The sequence below is a fragment of the Capra hircus genome, chromosome 12 (assembly GCF_001704415.2).
Source record: "Capra hircus breed San Clemente chromosome 12, ASM170441v1, whole genome shotgun sequence".
Lineage (NCBI taxonomy): Eukaryota > Metazoa > Chordata > Mammalia > Artiodactyla > Bovidae > Capra > Capra hircus.
The window spans coordinates 19,972,311-19,991,630 of record NC_030819.1 but is presented as its reverse complement, the minus strand read 5'-3'; the positions used below and the strand labels follow the sequence as shown (position 1 = coordinate 19,991,630).

At 38.9% G+C, this 19,320-nt stretch overlaps 1 protein-coding gene across 2 annotated transcripts in view; it reads left to right on the top strand.

Annotated features, from left to right (window-relative positions):
* The window catches only part of GPC5 (glypican 5), a 1,608,220-nt gene that overhangs the window by 354,747 nt on the left and 1,234,153 nt on the right, over window positions 1–19,320 (top strand). For both annotated transcript variants that reach the window (XM_018056453.1, XM_018056455.1), the window contains exon 4: window positions 9,504–9,637. In XM_018056453.1, coding sequence (XP_017911942.1) covers window positions 9,504–9,637 — 134 coding nt within the window. The remainder of the gene's footprint in view (window positions 1–9,503; window positions 9,638–19,320) is intronic.

Genomic DNA, 19,320 nt, shown 5'->3' with positions numbered 1-19,320 from the left:
TGTTTATCAGGGATATTGGACTGTTAATTTTTTCTTTTTGTAATGTCTCTTTCTGGTTTTGATATCGTGATATTGCTGGTCTTATAGAATGATATTGAATGTGTTCCTTTCTCTTCCGTTTTTCAGAATAATTTGAGAAGAATGGGTATAAACTTTTCTTGAAATGTTTTGTAGAATTCCCCTATGAAACTATCTGTTCTGAACTTTGGTGGAAAGTTTTTTATTGCCGATTTAATTTAATTACTATTAATGGTTCTGTACATACTTTTTGTTTTTTCCTGATTCAGTCTTGGAGGATTATATGTATCTAGGAATTTGTCCATTTCTTGTACATTGTCCAAATTTTGGCTTATAACTGTAGTATTCTCTTATGATTGTATGTATTTCTAGGATATCAGTTGGACTTTCTACATTTTCTAGTTTATTTATTTGGGCCATCTCCTTTTTTTATGAGTCTGGCTAAAGGTTTATCAATTTTATATCAGTAGGTTCAGTTCAGTTCAGTCACTCAGTGTGTCCGACTCTTTGCGACCCCATGAGTTGCAGCACACCAGGCCTCCCTATCCATCACCAATTTGTGGAGTTCACTCAAACTCACGTCCATCGAGTCGGTGATGCCATCCAGCCATCTCATCCTCTGTCGTCCCCTTCTGCTCCTGCCCCTAATCCCTCCCAGCATCAGAGTCTTTTCCAATGAGTCAACTCTTCACATGAGGTGGCCAAAGTCCTGGAGTTTCAGCTTTAGCATCATTCCTTCCAAAGAACAGCCAGGACTGATCTCCTTTAGAATGTACTGGTTGGATCTCCTTGCAGACAAAGGGACTCTCAAGAGTCTTCTCCAACACCACAGTTCAAAAGCATCAATTCTTCAGTGCTCAGCTTTCTTCACAGTCCAACTCTCACATCCATACATGACTATGGGATAAACTGTATCTTTGACTAGACAAACCTTTGTTGGCAGAGTAATGTCTCTGCTTTTGAATATGCTATCTAGGTTGGTCATAGCTTTCCTTCCAAGCACTAAGTGTCTTTTAACTTCATGGCTGCAGTCACCATCTGCAGTGATTTTGAAGCCCCAAAAATAAAGTCTGACACTGTTTCCACTGTTTCCCATCTATTTCCCATGAAGTGATGGGACCAGATGCCATGATCTTCGTTTTCTGAATGTTGAGCTTTAAGCCAACTGTTTCACTCTCCTCTTTCACTTTCATCAAGAGGCTTTTTAGTTCCTCTTCACTTTCTGCCATAAGGGTGGTGTCATCTGCATATCTGAGGCTATTGGTATTTCTCCCAGCTCTTGGTTCCACCTTGTGCTTCTTCCAGCCCAGGATTTCTCATGATGTACTCTGCATATAAGTTAAATAAGCAGGGTGACAATATACAGCCTTGACAAACTCCTTTTCCTATTTGGAATTAGTCTGTTGTTCCATATCCAATCCAGTTCTAACTGTTGCTTCCTGACCTGTATATAGGTTTCTCAAGAGGCAGGTCAGGTGGTCTGGTATGCCCATCTCTTTCAGAATTTTCCACAGTTTATTGTGATCCACACAGTCAAAGGCTTTGGCATAGTCAATAAAGGAGAAACAGATGTTTCTCTTGAACTCTCTTGCTTTTTCCATGATCCAGCAGATGTTGGCAATTTGATCTCTGGTTCTTCTGCCTTTTCTAAAACCAGCTTGAACATCTGGATGTTCATGGTTCACGTATTGCTGAAGCCTGTCTTGGAGAATTTTGAGCATTACTTTACTAGTGTGTGAGATGAGTGCAATTGTGCAGTAGTTTGAACATTCTTTGGCATTGCCTTTCTTTGGAATTGGAATGAAAACTGACCTTTTCCAGTCCTGTGGCCACTGCTGAGTTTTCCAAACTTGCTGACATATTGCGTGCAACACTTTCACAGCATCATCTTTCAGGATTTGAAATAGCTCAACTGGAATTCCATCACCTCCACTAGATTTGTTTGTAGTTTAAAAAAACTCAGCTCTTAGTTTCACTGATATTTTCTTTTTGTTCTCTACCTCATTCATTTCTACTCTGATCTTTATTTCCTTCCTTCTATTAACTTTATACTTTGTTTTTTCTTCTTTTTCTAGTTCTTTAGAGTGTCATGTTAGATTGCTTATTTGAGATTTCCCTTATTTCCTGAGAGAGGCCCTGTATCACTATTCTGTCTCACCATAGTCCTAATCCTTCTTAGGACTGTTTTGCCATATCCTATAGATTTTGGAAAGTTGAGTCTTCGTTTTGATTAGTCGCAGGAAATTTTTAGATTTCTCTATAGGCCTTTTTATTTTTTGTTGTTAGTAACATATTATTGGAGAAGGCAGTGGCACCCGACTCCAGTACTCTTGCCTGGAGAATCCCAGGGACGGGGAGCCTGGTGGGCTGCCATCTATGGGGTCGCACAGAGTCAGCCATGACTGAAGCTACTTAGCAGCAGCAGCAGCATGTTATTCAGTCTCCATGTGTTTGTGTTTTTTCAAGTTTTTTTTTTTCTGTAATTGTTTTCTCGTTTCATATCTTTGTGGTCAGAGAAGATGCTTGATATGATTTCAATTTTCTCTAATTTATTGAGATTTATTTTGTGACCTAGCATGTGCTATATCCTGGGGAGTATTCCATGTGACCTTGAAAAGAATATGTATTCTGCTGTTTGGGGGTGGAATGTTCTCTGGATATCTATTAAGTAGATTTAGTCTCATGTGTCATTTAAGGCCAATTTTTGCCTACCGAATTTCTGTCCAAGTGGTGTGTCCATTGCTGTTGGTAGTGTATTAGAAGTCCCCTACTATTGTTGTATTACTGTCATTTTCTCCCTTTATGTTTTTTAATATTTTCCTTATGTATTTAGGCATACATAGGTTAATTTGTGTTTAATAATTCTTTTTGGATTAACACTTTTAGCATTATGTAAAATCCCTTATGATTATACAGTGGAAGTGAGAAATAGAATTAAGGGACTAGATCTGATAGATAGAGTGCCTGATGAACTGTAGACGGAGGTTCGGGACATTGTACGGGAGACAGGGATCAAGACCATCCCCATGGAAAAGAAATGCAAAAAAGCAAAATGGCTGTCTGGGGAGGCCTTAGCTGTGAAAAGAAGAGAAGTGAAAACCAACAGAAAAAAGGAAAGATATAAGCATCTGAATGCAGAGTTCCAAAGAATAGCAAGGAGAGATAAGAAACCATTCCTCAGCGATCAATGCAAAGAAATAGAGGAAAATAACAGCATGGGAAAGACTAGAGAACTCTTCAAGAAAATTAGAGATACCAAGGAAAGATTCATACGAAGATCGGCTTCATGAAGGACACAAATGGTATAGACGTAACAGAAGCAGAAGATGTGGCAAGAATACACAGAAGAACTATACAAAAATGATCTTCATGACCAAGATAGTCACAATGATGTGATCACTCACCTAGAGTCAGACATCCTGGAATGTGAAGTCAAGTGGACCTTAGGAAGCATCACTACAAACAAAGCTAGTGGAGGTGATGGAATTCCAGTTGAGCTATTTCAAATCCTGAAAGATTATGCTGTGAAAGAGCTGCACTCAATGCGCCAGCAAACTTGGAAAACTCAGCAGTAGCCACAGGACTGGAAAAGGTCAGTTTTCATTCCAATCCCAAAGAAAGGCAATGCCAAAGAATGCTCAAACTATCACACAATTGCACTCATCTCACACACTAGTAAAGTAATGCTTAAAATTCTCCAAGCCGTGCATCAGCAATACGTGAACCGTGAACTTCCTGATGTTCAAGCTGGTTTTAGAAAAGGCAGAAGAACCAGAGATCAAATTGCTAACATCCACTGGATCATGGAAAAAGCAAGAGAGTTCAAGGAAAACATCTATTTCTCCTTTATTGATTATGCCAAAGCCTTTGACTGTGTGGATCATAATCAATTGTGGAAAACTCTGAAAGAGATGGGCATACCAGTCCACCTAACCTGCCTCTTGAGAAACCTATATGCAGGTCAGTAAGCAACAGTTAGAACTGGACATGGAACAACAGACTAATTCCAAATAGGAAAAGGAGTATGTCAAGGCTGTATATTGTCACCCTGCTTATTTAACTTATATGCAGAGTACATCAAGTGAAACACTGGGCTGGAAGAAGCACAAACTTGAATCAAGATTGCCAGGAGAAATATCAATAACCTCAGATATGCAGATGACACCACCCTTATGGCAGAAAGTGAAGAGGAACTAAGAAGCCTCTTGATGAAAGTGAAAGAAGAGAGTGAAAAAGTTGGCTTAAAGCTCAACATTCAGAAAACGAAGATCATGGCATCTGGTCCCATTGCTTCATGGGAAATAGATGGGAAACAGTGGAAACAGTGTCAGACTATTTTTCTGGGCTCCAAAATCACTGCAGATGGTGACTGCAGCCATGAAGTTAAAAGACACTTAGTGCTTGGAAGGAAAGTTATGACCAACCTAGACAGCATATTCAAAAGCAGAGACATTACTTTGCCAACAAAGGTCTGTCTAGTCAAAGCTATAATTTATCCCATAGTCATGTATGGATGTGAGAGTTGGACTGTGAAGAAAGCTGAGCGCCGAAGAATTAATGCTTTTGAACTGTGGTGTTGGAGAAGACTCTTGAGAGTCCCTTGGTCTGCAAAGAGATCCAACCAGTATATTCTAAAGAAGATCGGTCCTGGTTGTTCTTTGGAAGGACTGATGCTAAGCTGAAACTCCAGCACTTTGGCCACCTCATGCAAAGAGTTAACTCATTGGAAAAGACTCTGATGCTGGGAGGGATTGGGGGCAGGAGGAGAAGGGTACAACAGAGGATGAGATGGCTGGATGGCATCACCGACTTGATTGACATAAGTTTGAGTGTACTCCAAGAGTTGGTGATGGATCGGGAGGCCTGGTGTGCTGCAATTCATGGGGTCACGTAGAGTGGACATGACTGGGTGATTGAACTGAACTGAATATTTTATTTTTTCTTTCATTATAGACTTTGTTTTCAGGTCTATTTTGTCTGATATGAGTATTGCTCTTTTTGTTTCCATTTGCATGGAATAGCTTTTCCACCTCTGACTTTCATCTGTGCATGTCTTTAGCATTGAAGTGAATTATCTTCTAAGCATTATGTGGATGAATCTTGTTGTTTTTACTCATTTAAACACCTGTGTCCTTTGATTAGGGCACTTCAGCATTTTGTTCATTATTTTGTGTATGTATTTTTAGTTTCTTCTTTTAATTTTCTTCTTTTAGTCCCTTTTCCTGTGGTTTGATGATATACTTTAGTGATATGTTTGAGTTCCTTTCTCCATGTTGTGTCTTTATCTTCAATATCACAATAATCCAAGTCTATGCCCCGACCAGTAATGCTGAAGAAGCGGAAGTTGAACGGTTCTATGAAGACCTACAAGACCTTCTAGAACTAACATCCAAAAAAGATGTCCTTTTCATTATAGGGGACTGGAATGCTAAAGTAGGAAGTCAAGAAGCACCTGGAGTAACAGGCAGATTTGGCCTTGGAATGCAGAGTGAAGCAGGGCAAAGGCTAATAGAGTTCTTCAAGAGAACACACTGGTCATAGCAAACGGACTCTTCCCCCAACACAAGAGAAGGCTCTACACAAGGACATCACCAGATGGTCAACACCAGAATCACATTGAGTATATTCTTTGCAGCCAAAGATGGAGAAGCTCTATACAATCAGCAAAAACATGACAGGGAGCTGACTGTGGCTCTGATCATGAACTCCTTATTGCCAAATTCAGACTTAAATTGAAGAAAATAGGGAAAACCACTAGACCATTCAGGTTTGATCTAAATCAAGCCTCTTATGACTGTACAGTGGAAGTGACAAATAGATTCAAGGGATTAGATCTGATAGACAGAGTGCCTGAAGTACTATGGACAGAGGTTCATGGCATAGTACAAGAAGCAGGGATCAAGACTATCCCCAAGAAAAAGAAATGCAAAAAAGCAAAATGGCTGTCTGAGGAGGCCTTGCAAATAGCTACGAAAAGAAAAGAAACAAAAAGCAAAGGAGAAAAGGAAAGATATACCCATTTGAATGCAGAGTTCCAAAGAATAGCAAGGAGAGATAAGAAAGCATTCCTCAGTGATCAGTGCAAAGAAATAGAGGAAAACAATAGAATGGAAAAGACCAGAGATCTCATCAGGAAAATCAGGGATACCAAGGGAATATTTCATGCAAAGATCGGCAGAATAAAGGACAGAACTGGTATGGGCCTAACAGGAGCAGAAGATATTAAGAAGAGATGGCAAGAATACACAAAAAAGAAAAGCTATACAAAAAAGATCTTCACAACCCAGTTAATCACGATAGTATGATCACTCACCTAGAGCCAGACAGCCCAGAATGCGAAGTCAAGTGGGCCTTAGGAAGTATCACTATGAACAAAGCTAGTGGAGGTCATAGAATTCCAGTTGAGCAGTTTCAAATCCTAAACGATGATGCTGTGAAAGTGCTGTACTCAATGTGCCAGCAAATTTAGAAAACTCAGCAGTGGCCACAGGACTAGAAAAGGTCAGTTTTTATTTCAATCCCAAAGATAGGCAATTCCAAAGAATGCTCAAACTACCACACAATTGCACTCTTCTCACGTGCTAGCAAAGTAATGCTCAAAGTTCTCTAAGCCAGGCTTCAAAGATATGTGAACTTGAAATTCCAGATGTTCAAGCTGGATTTAGAAAAGGCAGAGAAACCTGAGATCATGTTGCCAACATATGTTGGGTCATGGAAAACGCAAGAGAGTTCCAGAAAAACATCTGTTTCTGCTTTATTGACTATGCCAAAACCTTTGACTGTGTGGATCACAGTAAACTGTGGAAAATTCTTCAAGAGATGGGAATACCAGACAACCTGAGCTCCCACTTGCGAAATTTGTACGCAAGGCAGGAAGCAAGAGTTAGGACTGGACATGGAACAACAGACTGGTTCCAAATAGAAAAAGGAGTACATCAAGTCTGTATATCGTCACCCTACTTATTTAACTTATATGTAGAGTACCTCATGACAAACGCTGGGCTTGAAGAAGCACAAGCTGGGATCAAGATTGCTGGAAGAAGTATCAATAACCTCAGATATGCAGATGACATCACCCTTATGGCAGAAATTGAAGAACTAAAGAGCCTCTTAATGAAAGTGAAAGAGGAGAGTGAAAAAGTTGGCTTAAAACTCAACAGTCAGGAAACTAAGATCATGGCATCCAATCCCATCACTTCATGGCAAAGAGATGGGGAAACAGTGAGAGACTTTATTTTTGGGGGCTCCAAAATCACTGCAGATGGTGACTGCAGCCATGAAATTAAACAATGCTTACTCTGTGCAAGGAAAGTAATGACCAACCTAGACAGCATATTAAAAAGTAGAGACATTACTTTGCAGACAAAGGTCCATCTTGTCAAAGCTATGTTTTTCCTGTAGTCATGTGTGGATGTGAGAGTTGAACTATAAAGAAAGCCGAGCACCGAAGAATTGCTGCTTTTGTACTGTAATGTTGGAGAAGACTCTTGAGAGTCCCTTGGACTGCAAGGAGATCCAACCAGTCCATCCTAAAGGAAATTAGTCCTGAATATTCATTGGAAGGACTGGTGCTGAAGGTGACACTCCAATACTTTGTCCACCTGATGTGAAGAAGTGACTCATTTGAAAAGACCTTGATGCTGGGAAAGATTGAAGCCAGGAGGAGAAGGGGATGGCAGAGGATGAGCTGGTTGGATGGTATCACCGACTCAATGGACATGAGTTTGAGTAAACTCTGGGGGATGGTGATGGACAGGGAGGCTTGGCGTGCTGCAATTCACGGGGTCACAAAAAGTTAGATATGAATGAGTGACTGAACTGAACTGATCTATTTCAGATTTTTGCTTACCATGAGGTTTGTGTGTGTGTCTGTGTGTGTGTATGTATATATATGTATATTACATATAATACTTGTTTTACATTTTCAATTTCTTTGTTGAAATTCTCACTGTGTTCCTCCAGCCCTCTCCTGAATTTGGTGAACGTTTTTAGGAATGTAACTTCAAACATTCTATTAGGTAAATTACTTGTTTCCATTTTATGAGAGGTTTTTGTTGTTGTTCTTGTTCTGGGGTTTTATCTTGTGCTTTCATTTGGAACATATTTCTCTGTATTCTCATTTTGTTTGGCTTTTCTTGTTTGTTTCTATAATTTAGGTGAAATAATTACCTCTCCTGCTGTTGAAGGTAAGGTCTTGTCTGGGAGTGTCCCTATGCTGACCATGTGTGCCCATTGGCTTTGGCAGGAGGACTGGAACCAAAACAAGCATGGGAAAGGGCTTTTTTCAGGGTTTTCTGCATTGGCAGGGTGGGCTGGAGCCTGTTAAGGCAAGGACTTTTCTAAGGTACATATGCATTTTGATGTATGGGAGGATGTTTTACTTTCCTTCTAATTGTCAACTCTTTTAGGGAAAATTCAATTTCTAATCTTTTATCTCCTACAACATATAATACATGTTCTTTGCACATATTGAAATAAAATAATTATTGTTTAAATAAAAGAGATGATGCATAACTGCTTTAATGCTCATTAATGGAAATTTTTTTTAAAAAAAATTACACTTTGAGAGAACTTTAGAATAACTTATTCTAAGTTCTTCATATTACGTATAAGAGAATCAAGTTCTATAAAGGTCTGTCACTGTTATCAAGATCTCAGCAATTAAGAAGGATATATTAGGATAAGAACCAAAGTCTCTTGACTCAGAGGCAATGCTTTTATGTATTTTTAACTATACTACTGTGCCTTTTTGAATGTCTAAGGTATCTTGTGAATCTTTTTTGATGCTTTACATGATAATGTGTCCAATTAATTACTTAATTTTCAGTGATAATTTCATAAGTTATATGAAGATCTTTGTTAAGTAAGTAATATTAAAAAGTAAAATTTTCAGTTCTATAAATAATTTTTTTAAAAGAAACCATGAATAACTCCCTTGAATGCAAACTAGAATGAGGAAGAAGATATACAACTATTACAAAATGAAATCTCATATAAGCATATTTATTGCCTTTTCAAAGAAAGATTTTAAGAAGAAAACTACCATTAGAACTCACATAGAACTGGACCACATGTTCAACAGCGAATTACTTTATTAAGAAACTTAGTACACGTATGTGATTAGTCAATGATATGAATATAAACCATAAATAATACCTACTTTGATTAAATAGTTTTATTTATACTAGCAGGCTAGTTTATTAATGCAGTTCTCTGATTTTGCATATATTTTTTTATTCATGTATTTTGCATTTGCATACATTCAAACTGTATAAATATGTATAGAAGTAATTTATTGTGATTACCATTTTATATAGATAATTTGATTCCCTCTACTTTAAAAATTAGCAAACTTTGTAAGTCTTGAAGGTTAATACCGTGGTGTAAGTAACAACATGTCTTTGATTTAAACTCTAGCAAATATTACATTCTCGGAAAGACTGGAGCATGGTTTCTAACTGTCTTTAATATTTTCTATTTGAAAGGTAAATAAGATTTGTGGCCGTCCAGTCAGAACACCCACACAAAGCCCCCGTTGTTCTTTTGATGGAAGCAAAGAGAAGCATGGAATGAAGATCTCTATAAGAAATGGTGAAGAGACACTTGCCAACAGAAGAAAGTAAGACATTTGTTTTACAACCAGAAAGAGAAAGAAAGTAAGCCATTAATTTTACAACAGAATAGAATGTTTTCAATTAAGTAGAACAAAATACACTAATGAAGAAACAAAAGATCAACATTAATTACCTTTAAAATTCAGTGCTTCCTCCTATTCTATTAACTAGGAAGTAGGTTCAATTCAGGAGACCAAAATATCTAAGATGAGGGATATTTTTTATAATGCAATATGGCCTGCCTTACACACGTATGATCATGCTGCTGCTGGTTCTAAGTCGCTTCAGTCATGTCCAACTCTGTGCGACCCCATAGATGGCAGCCCACCAGGCTCCCCCGTCCCTGGGATTCTCCAGGCAAGAACACTGGAGTGGGTTGCCATTTCCTTCTCCAGTGCATGAAAGTGAAAAATGAAAGTGAGGTCGCTCAGTCGTGTCTGACTCTTAGCGACCCCGTGGACTGAGACCTACCAGGTTCCTCCATCCATGGGATTTTCCAGGCAAGAGTACTGGAGGGGGGTGCCATTGCCTTCTCCGACATATGATCATGATACACTTCAAATGTGGCCAGTGTACAGTGTTAGTACAGCAATCCGTAACACTTAGTCATCTTGCTTAATTGAAACTATGCGCATTGAATAGTAACTCCTTATTTCCCCCTCCTTGTGGTAAATAATATTGAGTTATATACTTCAGAATTTATAAAGAGGGCAGATCTCATGGTAGGTAAGTGATCTCACCACACGGGGGAAAAAATTTGGCTAGTGTGACTGAGGATTGAATTTTTAATGTTACATAATTTCAATTAATTTTAGTTAAAGTTTTACATGTAACTAATGATTACTATATTGGACAGAATGCAAGACAAAGACTGCTTATGTAAATGATGTGATAAATGTTACTGAATGTTCAGTTCAGTTCGGTTCAGTCCCTCAGTCGTGTCCTACTCTTTGTGATCCCATGAATCGCAGCACGCCAGGCCTCCCTGTCCATCACCAACTCCCGGAGTGCACTCAGATTCACGTTCATCGAGTCAGTGATGCCATCCAGCCATCGCATCCTCTGTCATCCCCTTCTCCTCCTGCCCCCAATCCCTCCCAGCATCAGAGTCTTTTCCAATGAGTCAACTCTTTGCATGAGGTGGCCAAAGTACTGGAGTTTCAGCTTAAGCATCATTCCTTCCAAAGAAATCCCAGGGCTGATCTCCTTCAGAATGGACTGGTTGGATCTCCTTGCAGTCCAAGGGACTCTCAAGAGTCTTCTCCAACACCACAGTTCAAAAGCATCAATTCTTCGGCGCTCAGCTTTCTTCACAGTCCAACTCTTACATCCATACATGACCGCAGGAAAAACCATAGCCTTGACTAGACGGACCTTAGTCAGCAAAGTAATGTCTCTGCTTTTGAATATGCTATCTAGGTTGGTCATAACTTTCCTTCCAAGGAGTAAGCGTCTTTTAATTTCATGGCTGCAGTCACCATCTGCAGTGATTTTGGAGCCCCCAAAAATAAAGTCTGACACTAATTTCATGGCTGCAGTCACCATCTGCAGTGATTTTGGAGCCCCCAAAAATAAAGTCTGACACTGTTTCCACTGTTTCCCCATCTATTTGCCATGAAGTGGTGGGACCAGATGCCATGATCTTCGTTTTCTGATTGTTGAGCTTTAAGCCAACTTTTTCACTCTCCACTTTCACTTTCATCAAGAGGCTTTTTAGTTCCTCTTCACTTTCAGCCATAAGGGTAGTATCATATGCATATCTGAGGTTATTGATATTTCTAGGTATCTATTAAAAGAAAATAATGTCAATACCTTTTATCTTGAATACTGAAAATTGCGATCTGTTGACTCAAAATTATAAGCATTGATTTAGTGGCTTGCTTCTGTAGCTCACATTTCTATACTGTGCCCATCATTATTTCACTTCTTAAAGCCTTCATTAATATCCTTTTAGTAATTGGTGATTAAAGTAAAAACTATTTAATACTGAAGGGAACATTTGTTTTGGTATTCAATTGCCCAGTACAATGGCAAATATTAGTTTCTCAGTAGTTTTTAATTGAACTGAAATTCAGAATTATGTATTTGTTTATTAATTCAAACAATTATTTCTAACAATGCCTTTTGGAGAATTCAGTACTTTACGTAGATTTACTCTCTGTAATTTAAAAAGGGTTTCTTTCCTTTTGGGATAGTGCTGTTACTTTCCTCATCCTCTCCTCAGTTGGGTTATAAGCAAGGGATAAAGAACTGAGCTATTGCTGGCTATGTGCTGCAATAGCAATACAGTTAGCACAATGTTTGCATGTAAAGTAGCTATGATTTTTGGGGGGGAGGGGTAGTTTTCTTTTTTCAGTTTAAGCATTTATAGTGATCAGTAGTCATCTCTTTCATTTGAGAAGTTGGTATGCGTTGGTTCGGCTTCCAGGTGGCTCAGTAGTAAAGAACCCACCTGCCAAGCAGGAGACACAGGTTCAATCCCTGGATTGAGAATAACCCCTGGAGAGGGAAATGACAACCCACTCCAGTATTCTTGCCTGGGAAATCCCATGGACAGAGGAGTCTGGTAGGCTACAATCCATGGGACTGCAAAGAGTTGAACACTACTTAGCAGCTAAACCACCAGCACCACATGCTTTGGGCATGGTGGTTCTTACAGTAAAACCCATGTAAGGAGGATCTTAACTTCCTAAAGGTTATGGCAGTTTCACCACCAAAATGACCTTGATGCTGGAAAACCAAGACAAAACCCAATACTTAACATGGTTTATTCCCTTGCAAACTAAGACCATGCAGGTGAAATGTTACAAAATGACTCAAGAGCAGTGAGGGGACTTATCTAAATGGAAAGTTTTATAAAAATCTATCCTGGTCATTGAGTAGACCTCAATGTCACCAGTCTTGCAAACTCTCTATTCCTATGCTCTTGACCAGTCAGTCACCATTAGCCATTTCCTGTGAATAAGCATAAACTCATCATAGGTTAATTTCTTGAACAACCAGAGGTCCTGCACTTGAGCCTACTTAGCATTTGATTTTTACACATTTTTTATTGCCACTCCTGAATGGAACTTAATTGCTGTGATAGTATATTTCTGCTTGAGGCTTATATACTGTGCTGACTTATCCATAAACAGGGGCTTCCCAGGTGGCGCTGGTGGTAAAGAACCCTCTTGCCAATGGAAGATACATAAGAGAAGTGGGTTTGATCCCTGGGTTGGGAAGATCCCTTGGAGGAATACGTGGCAACCCACTCCAGTATTCTTGCCTGGAGAATCCTGTGGACAGAGGAGCCTGGCGGGCTATGTAGTTCATTGGGTTGCAAGGAGTCTGACACAACTGAGTGACTTAGCAGAGAGCAGCATCCATTAACGAGACCGGAATTTTATTTTTATTTTTATTTATCCTTTCTTATCGTAAGAAAGACTTTTTAGACCAAACAGTGCAGAAGGCTGAAAATAAGAAAAGAGTTTATTTTGCTCTTAGAAATTGCAATTCCAGAGACACAGGTTTAGATGAAACTGTTCAAGGTGGGCAAAGAATCAGGGGCTTATAAAGACAAAAGCCACTAAGGTTGTTAAAGTTGTCTGGAAATAATTATGATCGATTCTGATGAAAGAAAGGAAGTATTTATCCTTAAGGGCTATTTCAGGATTCAATTCTATTTTATTTTAGGGTTCAATAAGTGGATAGTCTGTCATGAGTTACTTAGGGTAAGGATGAGATGAGTATCATTGGGCAGATATTTTGGGTGCCTGTATTAAGACAATATGTGGTCAAAGGTCAGATTCCATCCAGGCTGAAATATGCATACATCACACTTCCTCAGCAGACTCCTGGCTCCATTTTAGAAAGCTCTCTTGGAAATACCATTTTGATTTTCCTTTCACAACCTGAATTTTATTTACCTTTCATCAACTGATCTTTCCCCATGAGGACACAAATTTTGATTGAAGTAGATGGGGCAGCATAGGAATAGGTGCTTCCTGAGTCTGGGCTACCTTCCAGGCATCTTGTGCATTTTCCATCTGCTTGAGCTTGATTTCCAGTAGATCACTTCCCCTTGATGTTATGTTGCTTCAATACAAGCCTGATCTTATAGCCTGGCAGATCAGATAGCACTTAGCTCCCCATGGGCATCTCAGGTTGCAGAGTCACTTGCTGGCTTATGGTAAAATGTGCAGTTTCTGTCAAAGTCCAGTTGTAAACCAACCAGTTGACCAACATACTGAGTGACAGATCCACCAACTGACCAGTCAATCAACTAACCAAAAATAGTGTTCAATAAAAGAAAAAATGACTTTACTCCGAAACTCTTGATGTCTATACTTTGATTTTTCTAATGAGGCTTTCAGGAGTCTCTGCAGAACATGTTTATTTGCCACCAGTACTTCGGTTACCATTGGATAGATGAACTAAGTGGTCTGGACTGAACGTCTGAGCAGCTTGGTGATATTTTATAAATGCGTTATAGCAGCATGCTATGTTGTAATATGTGTGTAATATGTTTTCTCTAACATGCAAAGGGATCCAAAAATTTCTGTGCTTCTTCCTGTGCTCTAGGTTATCTATGCAGAGATTTGCCTTTTAAATTAGAATATCCCAATTAGATTTAGACTACTAGACATTTAGAAACCCTGCTGAATCGTCAAGCACTCAAAATGTCAATATTTTCCCCACCAGAGTCATTCACTTGTCTACTAAGTTATCTAGGATAATGTGATCAATATTTGATTATCAGCTTGGTGTCCTGTAGGATGTCCGGATGATTGTGGCTCTTGTCTGTCATGGAGTGGGAGAATTGCCTTGAGGTCTAATAGTGACTGTTCTTGCCAGCTGAAAGTGAAATGTTTCTAATTGTCCTTACTAATTGGTAAGGAGAGGAGAGCATTTGTCAAATCATTAGCTGGATAGCAGGTGGCAGGACCTGTTTTGATTTGCTCTAGCAGACAACACATGCAAAGAAGTATGTAATTGGAGTCACTGTCTGACTCTGGTTATGATAATCCGACCTTTGTCCATGGCCACCCTGTGTGCACAGACTGGCCGAGCAAGTGAAGTCAATGGTGAGGTGTTAGGATCACCATTATTACACTTTTCCTGGCTTAATGACCCTAAACTGAGCAATTCCCTAAGCATATTGTGATAGTGTGATATAAGGTAAGAAATTTATATTTGTTCTTTGACACCATTTGTGACATAGAATTACTAAAATGTTTGGATCTTCCTAAGTGATGAGAGCAGAATGGTGTTTTTTGTTATCGTAATGAGGTGACTTTTGGACCCGACCTAAGTATGGGGGCTGGTTATCTGGAAAGTCAACATGTGATTGGAAGGTTGGAACTTTTAAAACACAAAGCTCTCTCTCTCTTTTTTATTTTTTTTGGCTGAGTAGCATGTGGGATTTTAGTCCCTGAGCAGGGATAGAACCCACACCCTCTGCAGTGGAAGTACAGAATCTTAGCCACTGGACGGAGCAGGGAAATTGCTGAAGGTTCAAACTTTTAAGTCTCACTTTCCAGCCTCTGGTGAGGGGGAAGGGGTCATGGGGTTGACTCAATTGCCAGTGTCCAATGAGTTAATCACTCACAGCTGCATAATGAAGCCTCTGTAAAACCCCGAAGAAGGTGCTTCGGAGAGCATCCTGGCTGGTGAATACCTGGAACTGCTGGGTGAGTGGCCTGCCAGGAGAGAGTGAATAGAAGCTGTATATTCCACTCTCCAGTACCTTGCCCTATGTAGCTCTTCCTTCTGGCTGTTCTGGAGCCATATCCTTTTATAATAAACTGCTGACCTAGTAAGTAAAACATTTCTTGGAGTTTTGTGAGCTGCTCTAGAAAATTAATCAAATCCAAGAGGAGAGGAGGTCATGGAACATGTGATTTATCCAGTTGATCAGAAGTACAAGTGACAACCTGGACTTGAGACTGCCATCTGAAGTGTGTGTGTATGTGTGTGATGGTAGGGGGCACCATCTTGTGTGACTGAACTATTAACTTGTGGAATCTGATGCCATTTCTGAGTATATAGTGTCAGAATTGAGGTGGATTTTCAGACACCCTGCTGCTGTGGAGTCCCCTGCTTCCTCTCTACCAATTGGTATCCTCTCTTATAACTATTCTCTGCTGGAATTGGTATCAGAACCAGTACAGGTATGAGAGTCCTTTGTTTTACTATTTCTGTGCAAGAGGTAGTTTTAGGGACTTCAGTTTGGCCCTTGCCCCATAAGTTGAGGAACCAGTATGGGGACTGTGTGTCTTCTAAAAACATATTCGGAAGTGTGAAATAGACAAACTTCTGTGTACTCACTTGGCCCAATGTGAACCTAAAATTTAAACTCCCTTGACCTCTGTAAGCCCCAGTCAGATGGAGAGAGTAGAATGGCATTCTAGGTCTTTAGGATTATAGTTGACTGAGAGCCAGTATATATTCCTGGGAAGCAAAAAGGCCACAGGTCCCTTAAGGGAAGACATGAAGGAAGATTTATGCTATTTAAAAGTTGGACTTGTGCAGGGATCTTCTCAGGAGAACCCAGCCTTACTATCACTATAGTGAAGGTATGTGGAAGCTGAGATGAGGGTTAGGATGGCCATTTTTTTATGTTAAATAAAGTGACATTTTTTATTTTTAATTTCCAAGGATTTTTTTTCTTGTACTGTCTTTTTTTATTAATTCACATCCCACTCCTATTTCATGGGTGATCTAGTTTCTTACTGCTTATATGTTAACAAGTTTAATTATATAAGTTAATTAATACAAACTAATATAGCTTTAAAATTTTAATCATTTCCTATAGTTTCAAATTCCTACAAGATTTCTTTGAAAATTTAATTTATCCATTTATAGGAGTTTCTTTTTATGTTCTGTATGTCGTGTATTAGTTTTAAACTGTGAAAACATGTTCTATCTAAGATGATATTTCAGTTAAATGTAAAAAAAATGAGTTTATGGGTAATTTAGTCTAAAGTGATCTTTGTTAAAAATTCTTAAGTTTATAAAATATGTTTTCTTATATAAAAATGTCTTTCCTGCATCAATTGAAAAATATATATTCTGTTTTTCATGCTAGCACTATAGTTTTGTTTCTCACATTAATATATGTAGAGACTACATCTTTATATATGCCATATACGATGTAAAGTTCCAACTTAAGTTTTCAATTCTAAGGCAGATTTCAAGGGATGCTCTAAAATAATCTATCATTTTCCTTTTCTCGCTAATTTTTAAAAAAGATTCAGACTCATTCAAAGTTCCCAAAGATAGATACACTGACCTGTTTTAAGCTCTCTATGAAATTGTTGTTTCCTTTTTTATTTTCTATTTTTTCTTTTGCTCTTAAAGATTTTGTTAATCTTATAAGCTCTCTTATTTATTCTTTTACAAAATTTTCTTAGATGTTTGTGGAATTTACTTTTTCAAATATATTTTCTAATCTTGAGTTTTGATGAAAGTTATATTGAATACAAAGATTGATTCAGTCAAAGATATGTTTATAATGCTGTATATGGCTACCTTTTCGTACTCCATTTCTAATGGTCAATCTGTTCATGGACTGGGTTGTCTCTGTGGGTCATCATATGGTGCCCTGGTACAGCCATTCTGGCAAAAGGCTTGCTGTACCTGGTGAAACTCATATACACTAGAGTCCACCTTCTTAGGAGGTTTCCCTGGGAAACTTGCTTATATCTGATGTAGTTTGTAAAATGCAGCAGGGTCTTTGACACTGTCTTACCATGTAAATGAAAATAAATACTCTTGTATTTACTAAAACTTTAAACTGTTTTTATGTATAAAGAAGTCATGCTGTTGTTGCTGCTAAGTCACCTCAGTTGTGTCTGATGCTTTGCGACCCCATGGACTGTAGCCCACCAGGCTCCTCTGTCCTTGGAAATCTACAGGCAAGAATACTGGAGTAGTTGCCATGCCCTCCTCTAGGGGATCTTCCCAACCCAGGGACTAAAGCCGTGTTTCCTGCGGCTCCTGCACTGCAGCCATATTCTTAACTGCTGAGCCACAAGAGAAGCCCTAAATAAGTCATAGTCTTTTAAAATTACATTGTTATAATTTAGATTTAGTTTCTTTATTGGCACATCTTGTAATAAAATTCCGTTGTTTAAAATTATGGTAGATTTATGGCACAGGACTTAAAACATGTATATTTTGAGGTCTTTGTGGCACAGTAAGAGTTTAATTTATATATTTTCCATTATTCAAACAATTTTTTGAGGTTATATTTGTATAACCATTTTTTACATAACTAATTTGATCTCTTTGAGGTGAGGTAGCCAACAGTATTTATTAAACAATGATTAAGTTTTTGTTTTTTAAGTGGGATGTTTTGGCCAAGGCTTGATAGGCCCTGTGAGATCTTGACCAATGGCTCTCCAGCCTCCTACAGGCAAGTTCTCAGCATCCCCTGCCCCCAGGTGACAGGCTGCCATCAGGCCTCAGGTTTGCAGATTGGCCCTTGTGGCCTTCGGCTTCCCAGGCAGTGCTAGTTGTAAGGAATCTGACTGCCAGTGCAGAAGATGTAGGAGCCACGGGTTCAATCACCCATGAGTGATTGAGTGGGGAAGATCCCATGGAGAAGGGCATGGCAACCCATTCCAGTATTCTTGCCTGGAGAAACCCATGGACAGAGGACTCTGGCTGGCTACAGTCCATGGGGTTGCACAGAGTTGGCCCTGACTGAAGTGACTTAGCACATTTAGTCCATGGTGTCAAAAACCAAACTCTGTACTGAATTAAGAAAAAAAGGCAGAAAGTTGAGTTTATTGCAAGAATTGCCTCCTGCAAAACTGGAAACTCAAGGCTATAGGAGCAGTGAGTTCTGAGTTGCTAACAGACTAGAGGATTTTATGGATAAATATGGAGATTATTTATTTGTTTCAGCTAATTGGTTGCCTACTGGTCTTCTTTCTTATTTGGATTAGGGTAACTGAATTAGGGGAGCAGGAAGTTTAGAGGCGACATAAAAAGACTTGGTGTTTGAGGGATTGACTGGTGTCCTCTGCCAGTTCATGAAAAGAGCTGTCAGTTCCTGTAAGGTTAGGTTAAGTTTCCTTTATACATCTGCCTTGACCATCTCTGTTTTGTTCTTGACATAAATGACTCAGTATTAGGTTGGTTCTATAGCATTTTACATTGACATGTAATATACTGAAGTAATAGTTGGGTTTAAGGCTATCATCTTTTTATCTGTTTTCCCTTTACACTATGTGTTTCTTTATTCTTTGTTTCTTTCCTCTTTTTTTTTTTTTTTTGTAAACATGTACCTTCTTGTCTTGGTTATTTCTCTCTTTAAAAATTCTTTTATTTTTATTTATTTATTTATTTATTTTTTGAGTGGAGATACACTATATATATATATATATATTTTTTTTTTTTTTAACTTTACTTTACAATACTGTATTGGTTTTGCCATACATTGACATGAATCCACCACGGGTGTACATGTGTTCCCAAACATGAACCCCCCTCCCACCTCCCTCCCCAACATCTCTCTAGGTCATCCCCATGCACCAGCCCCAAGCATCCTGTATCCTGCATCGGACATAGACAGGCGATTCATTTCTTACATGATAGTATACATGTTTCAATGCCATTCTCCCAAATCATCCCACCCTCTCCCTCTCCCTCAGAGTCCAAAAGTCCACTCTACACATCTGTGTCTCTATTGCTGTCTCGC